The 16,534-nt window shown below is 46.9% G+C and overlaps 2 protein-coding genes across 6 annotated transcripts in view; one reads left to right on the forward strand and one right to left on the reverse strand.

Moving 5' to 3' along the window:
* The window catches only part of MDM4 (MDM4 regulator of p53), a 151,906-nt gene that overhangs the window by 111,698 nt on the left and 23,674 nt on the right, over positions 1–16,534 (forward strand). The gene's annotated exons all lie outside the window — the stretch shown is intronic.
* LRRN2 (leucine rich repeat neuronal 2) overlaps positions 11,804–16,534 on the reverse strand; it is a 234,871-nt gene continuing 230,140 nt past the window's right edge. The window contains exon 2 of one of the 3 annotated variants that reach the window (XM_084853234.1): positions 11,804–15,332. In XM_084853234.1, coding sequence (XP_084709360.1) covers positions 12,914–15,064 — 2,151 coding nt within the window. In that variant the 5' untranslated portion in view covers positions 15,065–15,332 and the 3' untranslated portion in view covers positions 11,804–12,913. Of the gene's footprint in view, positions 16,491–16,534 lie in introns of those variants that run through there. The other 2 variants (XM_084853235.1, XM_084853233.1) reach the window with 2 other exon arrangements.

The raw sequence follows: 16,534 nt of genomic DNA on the forward strand, positions 1-16,534 counted from the left end.
ATATTGTTTTATCCTGTGCTTTATGGTTTTAATTTTTGTGAACCGCCCAGAGAGCTTCGGCTATTGGGTGGTACAGAAATGAAATTAATGAATAAATAAATAAACATGGCCTACATATGGTGCAAAATTAAATATCAAAAGTTATAGCAACGCTAAAGGCCTTTGATGTGCCATCAGTAGACCAGGGCTAATTAGGTGCTCAGCTTTAAATAACTGATGCTATTGGTGGCTAATGGGCACCAGACCTAATTCAAAATCATGGGCGAGATTTGCCCTTGCCCCTTCACACTCCCATTGCTACTATAACAAGGTGTTGAACTACCTACCTAGTGCTGTCTTCTTTTTGGAAGACTTTGCTGGTGTTCTGACATCTTTGCACAGTCACTTCTGTCCCTATTTGGAGGGGGGAGGGCTCCTTCCTGTTTTGCTGCTTATAGCATTGCTGGAGCTGGGATGCAAGCCCAGATATGTGACTGCATGGCCTAAGCAGGCCTGGCTGCTGCTTTTGCAGCTCCTCATCCTGCCTCTGTCACTTCCACTGCCAGGCAGAGGAGGAAAAGGTGCAACTGGAGTGGTAGAACATAAATACCAGTGTTGGATTCTCCCCCACCTACTGGGGATGCAAGTACTATAGCAATCCTCACTTACCATTGCCTTGGTCCCTGTCCCATTCTTCCCAGCATACTGATTTCTCTCCAGGAAGAATTAAAAGGAGAAAAAGAATGAAAACAATTAAAACGATAGCTCTCATATTTCATGACCACTGGTCATGCTGGCTGGGGCTGATGGGAGTTGCGGTCCAAAACATCTGGAGGGCACCAGGTTGGGGAAGGCTGATATATAGTGTTGTTAGGTTTGGCCTAATTCCTACAAATGAAAGGACAGTGTGCTTTCCTGCTCAAATATGGCATGTATTTGGCAATGACTTGGCACAAGATTTTAGAACCATATGGTTTGGAAATATAGTATCGAATGGCATAAAAGGGGAAAATGCAGATGCTGATCCTCCACATATGTTGCTGAGCAACTCCTTTGGAAGGGTACTGTAGATCAAAGAAGACTTGCTTCATGATGACAGCGGTCCTCATTTAGGAAGTTACTTAAGCATGTATTTAATTTAAACATGGGAATTAAGCCCCATTTACTCAATGGAGCTAAAGCACATGATTAAATTTAAACAGAAGATTAAATACTCTGCTCAATGACACCATGGCTGCCAAGAGCAAATGTTCAAAAGCCATCAGGAAGGCCCCTAAAACTAGAAGCTTGAAGGATTAAACTGTAGCCTTACTTCTACTGTTGAGAAAATGTCTCCTCGGAGGTGCCCGGCCAAACACAGCTGTGCCTACAGGGCTCCACCGAGAAAGAAGAGGCTTGCTTTCTGTGGGATGATACAGGCTTGCAGCAGCAAAACCCCACCTTTGAGGCTAATCCCTTCCCTTGCCCATTTTGAAAAAGCAAATTCCAGACTTAGCCTTTGTTCTGATCAACTTTACATTCCCTGTGGTTTATTAAGCACTGTTGTTATCAGTTTAGGGGAGCTGCCCAAACAGCAAGCATAGCAGGCTGAGCTAACAATTCTAGTTTGGTCTGGCACACATTAAGTTCTGTGTTAGATCTGAAGAAAGTAAGAGGGGAGGCAGAGAGGTGGTAGTGTTGCTATTCCTAGATGGTGGCCTAAAGTAGCTGTGCTATAGGTCTTCTTGTGATTGTGAAAGTTAAAGCTGTTTCTCTGTTTTAGCTTGTAAAGCACTCAGAGTAAGAGGACAGGACTGGATGACACTTTCCCTCCAATCTGGCCCAATTTGTGGAGGGCAGAACATGTGCGCTGCTCCTTCCTGCCCACCTTGTGCACCATCTCTGCCTGTACATATAGAAAGACATTGTCCAAAGGCCTGCTATGCTCAAACAATTCAACATGCGTTGGTGAAAATCATGCGAATTCCTGATTTTATTATGGGTTTAATTGTGATTTCCTGTTTTAATTAAGAAATCAACCACATTGTTTTCACCTGTGTGTGTTGAATTGTACACATATAGGTGGCGTTTGGACAATCTCCCAGTATGTACAAGTGGAGACAGTGGAAATGTTGCACTGGTTGGCATGGAGGAACTGTGCGCATTTGTTCCCTTCCACACATTGACTGTATCGGAGGTGGTGGGAAGTATCATCTGATCTGGCCTCCAGTTACTCCTTGTTACGAAGTAGCTCTCTTTTGAGTGAACAGTACTGACTCCATTTTGAGACACAGCCAAAAACCAGGCATCTTCATCCCCAGACTCAGCAAAAGGTGAGAGAAAGGCACAGGAATGGGGTTGAGAGCATCATGCAAGACTAGATCAAGCAATTCAGTTTCTAATGGACTTCTTAAAATGCGTTCCCCAAAGGCAAAGGTGGGGGTAAAAAATCAGCAAAACATGAATGTGCTGGATAGCAAGAGTGATATCTGGTAAGTTACCTAGTCAAGCACTTGCAATATGCTCCTATTGTTGAACTCCAGCCTTGACACCTGTCTTCAAGACAGTCATTAACATGCAAGGTCATCTTTTCTTAAAAGAGTAAGAAATAGTAAGTAGGACTTTTGTTTCTGGCAAGTACAGCCATCATCCTCAAGCACCCTCTTTTGTTATACAGGATAGAAGGACAACTCAGTCTTTATCCCATAGCAAGTAGCACCATTTCTAGTGCCTAGGAGCAGTGTCTGGCTCATCAGAGTTGTGATGTCACTGCCTTTCTCTGAACTGTATAAGAAGCCTCAGGCTGGGGAAGGGTCCCCCTCTTCCCAGAGGTGTGGGGCCATGCTGCTGAAATCACTAGGTGCCTCCCCCCTCCAGAGATATGGTGTCACGCACTGCTACTGTGAAGTCACTCACAGTCTCTCGTCCCAAAAGAAAGTCTTTATGCTGAAACCCACTGAAATCACTAAGCTTCTTGCTTGCCAGAACAAGGTGCCAACAGTGGGTGCTTTGCCTCCCCTAGTCAAGGCACTCTGCTTTCCTTCCTCTTCACCGGAGACCAGGAATTTCAATGCTCATTTGTTCTTGTTTGCAGGAAAGGGCTTCAGCCCAATGAAGGATATATAGCTTTTGGAAGTTCTTAGTACAAATTTCAGCCTCCACCCCTGCTTTCTCTCCTCTCTCTGTGTGTGTAGGCTTCAGGCCTTAGGAATACTCCTCCCCACAGTCTTGAAAGCTACTTTTAGGCCTGGAGCTCAGCTTTACCCAGAATACAGCTAATTTCCCCACCAAAGCATAACTTGGTGAAGGCTTATTTGCCCAATTGGTCTTAAGTGTTAAATCTATTTGCTCAGCTAATTTCCCCAAGACCAGCTTGTGCATTGGAATCTTTGTAAACCTCAAGGAATGTGCCATTGTTGCATTAGCCTCTCCAACAGTGTCTGACTGTGAACTTCTTTGGGTGGGAATTGCCTTCTTCACTGTAGACACTCTATTGCCAATGTCTAAAGATTCCTTATAAGCGGGTGTGAGTCTCATTAGAACTTGTGCAACTTTGTACACGGGTCTAACTAGATAACTCATGTAACATCCTTTCTGATTACATTGTGTCCACAGAGCAGGAGAAGCACAGTAAATACAGCTACAAATCTAGAGCCATGATGGTTAAGGAAGAGCCATCCCACCCACCCCACCTCTCTAAATTCTGATTCACTAAAAGATGAGAATGCCCCACCCTCATTTGGATCTCCTGTTAGGAATTAAAGAATAAATATGCAGTGATAGAAGAATCCTCCACCATGGCCTCAGATTGACACAAAACTAACTGTGGAATGGTGCCAGTCCATGAAGTAGAGTGGCCATGTGTCCTCTTTTACAGAGGACAGTCCTCTAGTTGAAGGCTGCCAGAGGACTGTCCTCTATTTTGAACTATCTTCTATTTGAAGGGTTGTCCATGCCGAGTCCAGTTTAAAAATAAAGAACCATCAGAATGGAAAGCCTTGAAGTCGCCCAACAACAAAATTTATGCAAATCCTCTTTTGTCCTCTTTTCTGTTGATTCATATGTGGCCACCAGACCATGAAGCATGAGTTAGGAGACTGTTTCTCCACTGCAGAAATGCCATAGAGATCCCTTTGAAACTCAGGGTCTGCAGAACGTGTGCTTCTGATGAATGAACAAATTTGAGCAAATTATTTTCCTTCATCAAGGGACACCCAAGCAGAGGAAATCACAGCATATGCACATGGAGGCCACTTACACACACACACACACACACACACTTGAAATTGTTCCAAGAACTGGTTCCCTATCTACGGTGAGCCAGTTGAATGCAGGTATTACCAACAAGCAGGGGAGGGACTGTAGCTCAGTGGTAGAACACCTGCTTTGCATGCAGAAGGTTCCAGGTTCAATCTCCGGCATCTCCCAGTAGGGCTAAGAAGGAATCCTGCCTGAAACCCTGCAGAGCTGCTGCCAGGGCTAGATGGGCCAATGATCTGACTTAGTTTAAGGCAGCTTCCCATGTGCCTATGGACTGAATTTTCGGCATGTGACCCCAAACTATCCAAATGTGGAGAGTGCTGATGTGCTAAAAAAGCCATCCTGTTTGCAGTGGTACCTACTTCCAACTTGCTTGCCATGGCAGGGTGCCATACGTGAGCAATTCCATGTGATTGCCAACCCCCCAGATGGCGCACACAGACTTTTATTTTTACAATACCCTGGGAAGATTCCGATCACGCATTTGTCCTGTGATGGCTGGTTAAAAATGTATGTGATATGTCAGATATGGAGAATCAAATAGCACTGCAAGTTGATAACCCCACCTTTCCAATCAGTTGTGGGGTTGGGTGGGTGGCAGTAAATAGAATTTGAAAATGAAAAATGATTTGCTTTCTACAAGGCTTCAGGAACCTGAGTATTGAATTAATAGGTAGTTGTCATGGTGCTTGCTGGTGGTATAGTGGAGCCAGGGTTCTCAGGGATGCAACACCCACACTTTTTTTTATTAGCAGGGACACTGACATCAACTGCCACCCCGCTCAGAATTCCCTGTTCCCTCTGAACCTAGCTGCAATCCTCCCAGTAGCTGGTGGGGAGCGGGGGGAGTGGAATAATTTTTTCCGAGCAACAATATATTGTTCCTTGTTGCAATGCATCGTGTTTGGGGTGGCTTGGCCTTAAATGGACAATTAAGACCATTAGCTTCACCAAAGTCCTCCTAGCAGATGAAAGCTTCAAGAATAGGTTTGTTGAAATGGATCAAGACAGCTGCCTGCAATTTTGGACTCTCCTTGGGGCCCTGGCCTTGGGGACTGTCATGATAAGCGCCTGCACTTCAAAATTTACTGCTGCGCCATAGGTGTTCACACTCCTCGGAATCCACCCTTACAACTCATATTGTCTGGGCTGGCAAAATGCTAAAGCTGGGACTGCACATCCCATGGCATTTTAATTTTTAATGACATCCTTTCTACTGTACACCTTGAGCAATCCTGAATTATTTGCTGTTGTCAACTGCATTGGGTTTACAAATGTTGTGTGGGAAATGCACTCATGTTGGGTTTTTTCCCTCTTCTCTCTGATCAACCCAAGGGCTAGGGCCTCTCCTCCTGAAGGTAGTTGGTATCATGATGTTTACAGCACTCTGGCACATCTTGCACATTAGTCTCTGGGCTTTTAAAACTTGCTAATGCAGCATATTCTGCATTAGATGATTACTGCTGAAAACTGGCTGGAGTTCCCCTGCTGGCACTTCAGTTTTTAATTGATAAAACTGAGGTGGGTTTGTATGTAAAGAGTGGGATTTACATAATCCTTGTAGGGATAGGTTTCAGTACAGGAAAGCCTTGGGAAACTTTCCACTCCAAATATGTGCTAATGCCCTCAATCCTGTGCTATAGCAAATATATCTGTCATCAAATATGCCATCTAGTCCCTTTTGTTATTTCAGAATTTGGGTTCCCAATACATGCACGCGCGCGCACGCACACACACACACACACACACACACACATAGCACCCCAGTTTGGTATCTCCTAGACCAGTCTTCCTCAATCTGGTGCCCTCCAGCTGAGTTGGACTACAACTCCCAGCATCCCCCAGCCAGCATGCTGGGAATTGTTGGACCAACACATGGGTGTGTGTGCCAGGTTGAGAAAGGCTGTCCTAGATGCACCCCGGTACTGTCAATGGCCATCTTTTCCCCAAACTGTGGTATTCCTTCCAATTCCTGATTCATTCTCTATTTAGAAAGGTGCCATTTTTAAAATAGATTTTACATGGCTATTTCATGATGCAGATGGCTTATTAACTGAAATAAGTTTTGAAGTTAAGCAAGGGGCTGCATCACTCAAGAGATGTTTTCAGAACTCACAAGTTGTAGTCAAATTTGTCCTGAAGTGGGAGGATGGAGAATGTAACTGATAGTTCTTGTTTAAGGGCATAGCTGGGATGAACCGCGTCATGGTTTCTGGTCCCTGGTGTCGTAACACGAGCTGGTGGATTGCTAGTCCCAGTTCTTGACATGGACTGGAGAAGGATCATCCCATCTACACATTCTGGATGGACGAGCTAAAGCCAGCCAGATCACAAGGCAGCCCAAAGGCTCTACCTCTTGTGGTGAGTTTGGGACAAGATTTATGAGCAGCAAATTTCTGAGGAATGTTGTCTAAAACAAGCTACTTGTGGACCCCAAGTTCACCAAACCTTGTGGCAACTGGAGAAGCCCGTCCAAGAGAGAGATGATGGCATCACCCAACAAAATCATGGTTGTATTGTGATTAGTGACCTTGAGTGCCATTTTGGGATGGAGTGAGGGTGGAAGGGCAGGATATAAATCAAATACATAAAGAACAAATAAAACAGAGCAACTGCTCAAGGAAGCCTCTGCATAATGTATATACCCAACTGCTTTTTGGAGGTACTTCCCTACTACTGCAAGCCAACATAGTACACAGAGAGAGTCTGGAGAGATGGTCAGCTTAACCTTTTCACCTCAGGTAGCATAAAAGTTGTGCCTGGGCTCTCTTCCCCCTGTGGCTATGGGGATATCTTCAGGCAGGGTTAGGCAACCTGGTGCCCTCCATAGATTTTGGGCTATAACTCCCATAATCCCTGAACATTAGCCAGGCTGCCTGGAGCTTATGGGAGATGTACTCCAAAACATCTGGAAGGCACCAGTTTGCCAATCCCTGTCCTAAGGGATGAGCACCTTCCTATAGTGTTATGAAGAGCAAGGGAAGCTGTGGCCTAGAAACGGCTTGTAACACACACTGTGGCAAGGGACAATTCCACATCGATAACATCCCTGTCTGTCCCCATTGTTCTGTAAGTGCCTGGGGCTCCAGACTGGCTCTACCTCTCTGCAGCTCTTTGGGGGCACTCATTTCGCTGCATCTGCTTCTGCTCTGACCATAACCAGAGGAGAGACCTCTGTTAACTGCCACTTACTGCCTAGGTCAGAGAGGGTGTTTCACTCTGTATTTTTGTTATTTCAAAAAGGTCCATTGAATGGTTGTTTATTTGGCGATATGGCGGATAAGTGATTTCTTGTTGATGCATTTGTCATGCTGTGCTGTGAACTACCTTGAGCATTAATGTATATGGAAAAGTGGTACATCAACAAAGTGACTATGGGTATGAAACCACATCTGACTGCTGCATGACACTTTATGTGGTGTGGATGGAAATAGGCTGGGTCGGGATTGGGGACATCAGACTGATCCGATATGGTCAGAAGGTATGGAACAGAATATTTGTGTATGCTTGGACTTAACATCTCAACTGGTATTCCATTGCTAGGTTACACCAGTCGTAACTACCGTCTTTCTAGTTTGCTTATCACTCCCCTTATTTGTGATGTTCAACCTGTGAGTGCCATAGTTTATGTAGCCAAAACACCACCAGCACACAAGAGGGAGGTGTCAGTAGACTTGGGGGAACCCTGAGAGTTGCAGAAGTACAACAACCTTGAGGTGGGGGGAAGCCAAGGAGGAGGGGAAGTCCCCCAAACAGTCCTGCGAGGACTGAGTGTGCAAAGTGGCCACAGAATATTGACTGTTGGGAGTGGGGGGAGAGAACCAAAAAACAAGTGGGAGGGGGAAGGATGTGGATTATCATGGAGGTGGGCATGGCTGACCGTCCGGAATAGTAAACAGGAGCACTCCATGCCGCAACATTTTGTTGCAAGGCTCGCTTGTATTTCATTGCCATTGTTTTTCAAACACAACATGCCCCACATAGTCTTGCTGTTACATCTCCCCGGGAAAGCCACAGGCTAACGACAACCCATAATTCTTGTTTAGAGAAGAGAGCCAGGATGACAAGAAGGAAGAGAAAAGGAGATTCTACTCCCACTCTAGTCTGTGACCAGACAGGTAGAAGTAATAGAGCCATTTTTAGCAGCTTCCATGTAGCAGAGTTCACCTGGGGCAGGAATAACGGTTGCTGCATATAATTACTTCTGGTGATATGGAGACTCTGTCGTGGTGGGGTCGATTCCAACAGTACTTGCACCCTTTAAATGGTGGTAGAATGGTAGTGCTAGACACAGACAGAACTCCCACCACCAAATTTCTTTGCACCCTTAGCACTGCACCTGGGGGCACTGCTTCGGATATGGATGACCTGAAATTCCGTGCCTGGAAGCTCCCTTCGCAGCAGCACCAGCAACTCACAGGGAGGACGTCTCAGGGCCAGTGTCAGCCATCAGCATCTTCAGTCCCCTGCTGGAGCCCAGCCCCCAGCAGAGGTCCCACTGCCAACCTGTGAAGCCCCGACACTGCTGCTCTTGCTGCCAGCAGAGGCTGGTGGCTCCGAGGTCAGTGGGGTGGTGAACCTGCTCTGGGTTTCAGTCAGAACCAGTCGGCGCCCCACTGACACTGGAGCCCCCAGCCTCCGCTGCTTGCTGCTGCTGCCTGCTGGCTTTCCCCTCTCCAAGTGTAGGGGCAGGCAGCGGAGTGAAAGCAGAAGCCCCTGCTTCTTTGCCTGCTCCTTCTGGGGTGGGGTGTGTGCAATTTTGCACAGAGGAGCTGGGCGAGTGAACGGACAACAGTCAGATTGGTGAGGTGGGCTACTCAGGGAGCATTGGACTACTCAGGGAGTACTCAGGCGGTGGGATCCCTCCCAAATCTGGAACCAGCACTGAGATGTGGCATGTAGGAGGAGGCTGAGCGGTCACCTAGGGGGACCGGCCTCTGTTCCCTAACCTAGTGGTGGGCACAGTGGTGCAGCTTGGTAATTTTAGACCCTGGACTTTACTATCTTCTTGGGTCCCCAATTAACATTTCTCACCTCACCCACCCAATATTTCCATGCTTTACAATGGTTTCTACATTCCTGATCTGTTAGAACAAGGGTAGGTAACATAAAGCCCATGGGCACCAATGACGTTCACTCCAACCCCCGACACCTTTCTAGATGTCCACTCCCACTTTTTTTAAAAAAAACATTTTTTACTGGAAGTTGGGATTGCTGCGAAAGACATTTCTGTTGTTGCTGAGAACTGTGGGTTCAAAGGAGTTGTTTAGTGTATTGGGACTCAGAACTCACCTCTGCCTTGTACTCAGTCTTTTGGGCAGGTTACTTGTCCTCTGTCATGCCTCCCATGGTAGCCATTTTGTGGTGGTGCCCAATACAGTTTCTCAAATTGCCAAATGTGCCCACGGCCCGAAAAGGGCCATATTAGAACAACCACAAAATGGCTGCCAACCCTGATTTTTTAAAATGAAATACTCAGCACGTACAGCTTTGCCTTTTAAATTCACCTACGGCGCCATCATGACTACAGGAATAAAATGGACTTTGCTTCTGCTGCCCTGCTGCCCTCATCACCTGCTGCAATCTTGGTGGTCATAGGGGGGGCACTCTGGGCTGCAGGGCCGGGCCCTGATTTTGTCCCCGAAGTCCGGCCCTAGCTGCACCAGTGGGTGGACCAACTTCAGCCTTGTGGGATCTACTTTGATTTTCACTTGAATCCCAAGATCCACCAACTGGAGCCTGGTGCAAAAGACATACACTTAGGACTGAAGAATTCTGAGGCCAGGAATTTGTTCTGAATACCAGAACTGAATACAATTCACAGTCCATCCACACAAAATGCCACTACTGGAGTGGTTTCTCCATGACAACGGAAGGAGAAGTGAATGGAGGATTACCTGGATTTTTTTTAAGGGATCAGCTTTGGTGCACTTGTGTCTGCACAAGTCTCCACAAGTGAGTGCACCACACCAGTATAAGTCGCTTCACAGAAGATACTTCTGGGTGGGGTGGGGGTTGGAGTGAATGTCATCTGACTGGCAGGGGCTGCTCAACCAATAAGAGAGGCTCCCCCCATCCAGGCTCTCCTCCCCCCTTTCTTCTTCGATAAAATCCTGAGGTTTCCTCCAATGTCTGGCCAAAAATCACTCTCCTTCTCTCTCCCCCATCCCGTATTAAGTACTTCCTTAAACCAACAATCATCACAGGAACACAGCATTCCCCCTGCCTTGAAGCTGCCAAAGCTGTGAATAATCTCTTTCTCTCTGCCCCCCCCCACATTACTTCCTTCCTTAAATAAACAGTCATTATAGGAACACAGTGTTCTCGCTGCCCTGCTGTGATTAGTTGACGCTTCGAAGCTTTGACATTAAGGCTCTCTAAATGTGTTATTTTGATTCATGGGAATCTAGTAACTTTGGGAGTGTGCATTTCAGGAACAAGCCTCATTGACCGCAATGGGAGTTACTTCTGAGTAGACACACATATGGTTGTGCTGGGAAAGACAGGGAAGGGAAACAAGGGATTGGACAACCAGCCCCCTTTCTAACTCAATGCTGTGCAGGAACGAAGGTGTGAATTAGTTACTTCCTAAGGGAATAAACCAAACAATGGAGAACCACATCTTCAGGAAAGCGCTTTACAGCCTTTAGGGAAGTAGTGCTTTAAAATGTGCTGTTTCAGTTGAGGGGGATATCTCTAAATCCTGATGTGGGCATTCAGGGGAGAAGCCTCATTGACCACGATGGGAGTTACTTCTGAGTAGACACTAATTGGTTTGTGCAGGGATGGGAAACACACAGGAAACACCCCTTGACCAGGGTCATGCTGAAAGGGACACCCCTGGGCAGGGCTAGCATACCCAAGGTCAGTGTGGGAGTTGGGGCACACAGCAACTATACTGAAGAGAACCCAACTTGAGGAAAAGAATCAGACTTTAAGCAATGTTAGGAAATCTGGTTATTCCCTGATAAGCCCCGGGGTGGCTGCTGGAAGGCCACGACGTCATGTGTCCCTAATGACCTCAACACGCAGCCAGCTCGGAGTAAATCGCTCATGGAGACAACCCCATGGTTACCCCAAACTTTCTTCATTCCACCACTAATTTAGGGCAGGAGGGGGAGGGTCATTTTGTGGTCATGATTGTTATACAACTGGGAGACAGAAATCCTTGCCAATCTACTGCAAATCACAGAGATCTACCACCACTAGACCCAGAACCAGCTCCTGCCCACCCGTCCTAACCAACAGACATTGCAAGGCGACAGCCCTGACAGAGAAGCGTCTGGTTCAGCACTGTGCAGGTTCATGCAGTGCCTGACTAGCATGGTCAACTGTGGGGCGCACCTGGCCAGTCAGCAGATTTTCACCTCCACAAGACCAACCTAAGCAACCCTCTACCTCCACAGCTGTCTTGTGTGACACCTGCCGGAATGAGTGCGGAAGCCCTCAGTGGCAGTCACTTCCGATGTGCTCTACCCCCGATGAGACCCTGCTGCACTCTTGATTTTGGGGAAACTAGGAAGAGGAAGCCTGGACAGGGGGTGGAGCAGGGGGGAAGCACATTGTCCACTGGTATATTTCATTTGCAATTTTAATTGGCTTATCAGAGACAAAGAGGTGATGACAGAGCTAGAAAATGGAATATTTCTCCTCTCCTCTTTTCCTCAACCCCTGGCCCACTCCACTTGCTTTCCATCTCCCGGGATGTTTTGAGTTATGCAGCATGGAGATCAGCCACTTCAAAACAAAGAGTTTCTTTTTCTTTGAAACCTCTCTTACATCAAAGATTATCCCCCACCCCACATCCCCTCCCCCCGCCCACCCTGTAGCTGAAGCAATGCTGACCTAGCATAAAGCCTTCTAGCTATGGTAGATTGGTATACAAAGGATTTTTTTCTTTTTTTCTTCTTTTTTTGTACAAAACAAAACAAAAACAAAAAACAGAAAAGCAGGATTTTCTTCACCTTCCCTCCCCCCCCCCCTTTTTAAACATTATTCACAAAAGTTTACAAAATAGCCTTGAAATTAAGCTCTTGGGTTGAAATCCAATCCACTTTTGCTCATAGGCATTGCTAATTGATTCAAAGATGCATTCATTGTTTTGAGGATCGTTATTGTTAATCGTCGTTCCCTAGCCTGATGAGGTTGCCTTCCCATCAAATCCACCTTCCTTGAGGTAGTTCCCAGGAGGCAGATCATGCGGCCTGCACGATGAGGCTCTGTTGCATTTGGTGCAAGATTCTTGATGGCAAGACACAGGTACGCATGACGGAAACCCTCAAAGGGAAAGGCCTTTTTGTATTTCCCAGGGACCAGCCATTTGCTGAGCAAAAAGTAAAGTTGGTAACAGACTGCCAGAGGATCCACAGGCTGCCTGGGAGCAGAGGGATTTCGAGATGCTGAGCTCGGTGCTTTTAGCTCATGCTATCTACTCTGGACACCGCCTGTCTTTGCAGGAAGTTCCCTTTCATAACAATGGATTGTCTGTCTTGGCATAAAGGATAATCAGTTTGGCCAAATTGGTGACTTGGGTGGATCAGGGGCACACTGGGCCTTGTCCTCTCCATCCTCCATGCTTATTGTTTTCACAGTTGAGCATTTCCTCCCTCATTTATATTTGGTAATTTAAAAGAAAAAATCCACTAGATCTTCTCGCCCACCCTCCATGGGGAAAACAACAAGAACCCATCAACCTTCAAGAGTCCAGTGGTGTTGCTTGTACCTCCACAGCTAGGAGCGTCTCACTCTTTCTCCCTTGATCCCAGTGCTGGATGAAAGTGGGATACACTACGCGCACTGAAGATGAGCCTCTTTTCCATGGTGTGCAGGTCCTTGGGCTCCCAGCTTGTGGCTTGAAAGAACCCAAGCCATAATTGCCTACAAGGCTAACAGACAGCAACAAAATACAGAGAGACAGCACCATCAGGGTGCCCTGCCTGCTTTCCCAGTACTGGTACTGAGCCTCTTTAGTCCTGGCATTGACACAGGCCACCTTGCTCTGCAAGTCTACAAAGGCCACATGCAGGCAGGCCCAGTACTCCGTGCTGTGGTGCAGCCGTGTGATGTTGTATGTGTGAGTGCCAGTTGGGATACGGGCCACACTCGTCATGTCCAAGCTGGGGTTGAAGCTGGACCATGTCAGGTTAGAAGAAACTGTATTGAGATGAGGTTTCCAGGCCACCAGGATGTGGTAGGCCTGAACTTCCTCCACGAGCAGTTCTAGCATGTCCTCACTGAAGGGGAAAGAACGGTTGACCATCAGGCGGATGCTTTTGGTATCAGCGCCTATGAGATTTTGAGCCATGCATGTGTAGAGCCCAGCCTCTTGCGCTGTAACCTTGCGGATCTCCATGGTCCCTTCAGGGTACACTTTGTACTTTCCATCTTCTGCATAGGGCATCAGCTTGAGGCCTGATGGCGTGACCCAGTAGATCTCTGGTTCTGGTTCTGCCAGAGCCCTGCAGTGGAGAGAGATATCCTCACCATCCACCACCTCCAACTGGGAAGGAAAACTTTTGTCAGAAATGAGGGGCAGGCACCGATCTGCCATTTCCCTGAAAGGGACATCCCGGATGTGCTTCTTCTTTAGGTCTGGGGGCTCAGAGCATAATGTGGATTGAGGCTCAATAAAGCGTATGTGGTTCTCGGTGCTATTGACCCAGCGGATGATGCAGTCACAGCGGATGGGGTTGCTATGGATGCTGATCTCCTGCAGGTTAGGGAGGGACTCCAGGGTCTGCTTATGCAAGGCGCTTAGGGCGTTATTGTTGAGCATGAGGGTCTCCATCTGGGGGAGGTGGTGGAAAGCACTGGGGTGGATGTAGGACAGTTTAGGGTTGTTGGTCACATCCAGTTTGGTCAGCTCAGGCAGGTTGATCAAGGCAAACTTGTCAATAGAAACCAGCTCTTCCATGTTGTTGAGTCCCAATTCCTTGAGGTGCAGCATATTTGTGAAGTCGCTTTGTTTGATCCTCTGAAGTGGATTTTTGTTCAGATCCAAGAATTTTAGACCAGGGACTTGCTGCAGGGCTCGTTTGGGGACATGGATCAGCTTGTTGTCATAGAAAGACAGACTCTCCAGGCTTTTCAGGCCTACTAGTGCATAATCGGAAATCTCCTTCAGGTTCATGCCAGCCAGGACCAAACTCCTCAGATTTGACAGGGCCCTGAAGTTCATATCCAAAATAGCATCTACTTTGTTGCCTCCAATCATGAGGATCTCCAGACTGGGCAGGACTTGGAACCAGCGGCTGTCAACTGTCCTCAGGAAGTTGGAGTTGAGGTGGAGCCGAAGGAGGTTCCCGAGGCCTAAGAAGGCTTGGGGTGAAATCCGGCATATTTGATTGTGGTTAAGATAAAGCTCCTGGAGATTAGCCAGGCCCGAGAAGCTGTTATCAGGCAGCTCAGCCAGCTGGTTCTCTTCCAGGTGAAGGCTCAGCAACTGGGGCATGTTCTTCAGGCCAAAGTCCAAAATGTCAGAGAAGCTGTTCTGTGACAGATCTACCTCAGTCAGGTTTTTCAGATAGCCCAGCTCACTCTGCTCGACCTTGACAATATTGTTGCTTTGCAAGAGAAGGATCTGTGTCCCCTCTGGCAAGCTTTCAGGCACTGTGGAGATGAACAAATCATTACAGTCAACTGTGGCTGCCTCCCTGTACACAGACCTGGGTGTGTACCATGGCCTGATCTGGCAGACACACTGCGGTGGACACTTGACCTTCCAGGGCACAACAGGAATTGCAGTGGTGGTTGCCATACAGATGAGGAGCAAGTTCAGTTGAAAGTGTCTCATTTTCAACTGGCAAGTCCAACTTCCATGCAAAGTGAAAGCTTTTACAGGACACATCTGGAAATCAACATGGACAAAAAACCCAGAGAGGGGTAAGTGCGGACAGCAAACAGCCACTGCCCTGCTACCCCTGGGTGCTTCTGTGGCTAATATTGTTCCGGGGGGGGGGGGGCTGTACTAGGGGTAAGAAGCTTCCTCAGCTGAAGAGGTCATAATGGGTCAAGTGGCATTTCTCTGTCTAATCAGAGCTTCTCCTTTTTCTCCTCCATAAGTGATTCATTTTTTCTCTTGCTTGCATTGTCGAGGCTTCTTCTGAAGGCTTCACCTGAAAGAGAGAAAACCAAGAACTTTGCTTGAGAAATGAAACGTACAAGTAGTGACAGGTGGAAGTCAACACTTAGAACATCATTATGCAGATTTTGGATAGAGTTAGCTTACACATGGAAGGGGCACTAGGTCAGAATTCAGGACTGAGGTAGGGGTTCTGTCATGGGTTTAAATGTTGTGGAAACTGGTCAAACCAGGTTTACCAAAGATGCCTCCAACCTTTGGAAACATTTGAGTTTTGACTGCAAACTTTTTAAACATCTGGAAATTACATATAGGAGGCTAAGAGAACTTCCCAGCACCAGATTTTACAAGCCTTAGATGCGTTGCATCCCACTGAAGAATAATAGAACAACTTGGGACTAGGATACCCCAGGGACTGCCTTACCTTGTATGTCCCTGCCTAGCTGAAAGCCTCTAGGCAAACAGCCCCATGCTACTGCGAGCAAGAATGGGCCTAAAGCCCATTCCCCCTAAAACTCTAAATGCCCTGTTCTTGCTCACAGCAGCACATGTCTCTTAGCAGAGAGGCTTTCAGCTAGGCAATGGCACCTGAATGCCCAGGAGACTGTGTGATGTCACATAGTCTCCTGGGCATTCCAGGTTGCTGGCTAAAAGCCTCTCTGTTAAAAGCGCCATGATGCTGCAATAGCATGCAGGGCTTTCTTAAAGTTAAAAAAAAAAATCCCAGAAAGCAGACCCCTCAGCCACCTCCCACATTTAAAAGGTAAATGGAACCCCTGCCCCCCTCCCCAGCTAGAAAATTATTTGAAATTGTCTCTCCCCCCTCCCCAGGCTCTGTTAAACAAGCAGGAAAAAAAGCCTTTTTCTCAGGGAGGGAGGAAATTCATGAAAGCAGGGGCAAGGTTCAGTGCAGTACTGCTTAATATCTATTTGTTTAGACAGGCTTTCCCTGAAGTATGATTCTAGCTACATATCTTTTTGATCGGTGATGGACTCGACCTTGGGGGAGCTGGGGGTGGTGACAGCCGACAGGAAGCTCTGGCGTGGGCTGGTCCATGAAGTCACGAAGAGTCGGAAGCGACTGACCGAATAAACAACAACAATATCTTATATTGAATTTTTATATTGTTTTATGGATTATTGGGTATTATGCTGTACACCACTGTTATATTTTCATGTTACGTCATATATAAATTTGAAAAATAAAATAAAATAAACAATAAAAGCAACTACACA

This window comes from Heloderma suspectum, chromosome 4, assembly GCF_057233095.1.
Source record: "Heloderma suspectum isolate Gila_16-S chromosome 4, 16-S_ref, whole genome shotgun sequence".
Taxonomy (NCBI): Eukaryota; Metazoa; Chordata; class Lepidosauria; order Squamata; family Helodermatidae; genus Heloderma; species Heloderma suspectum.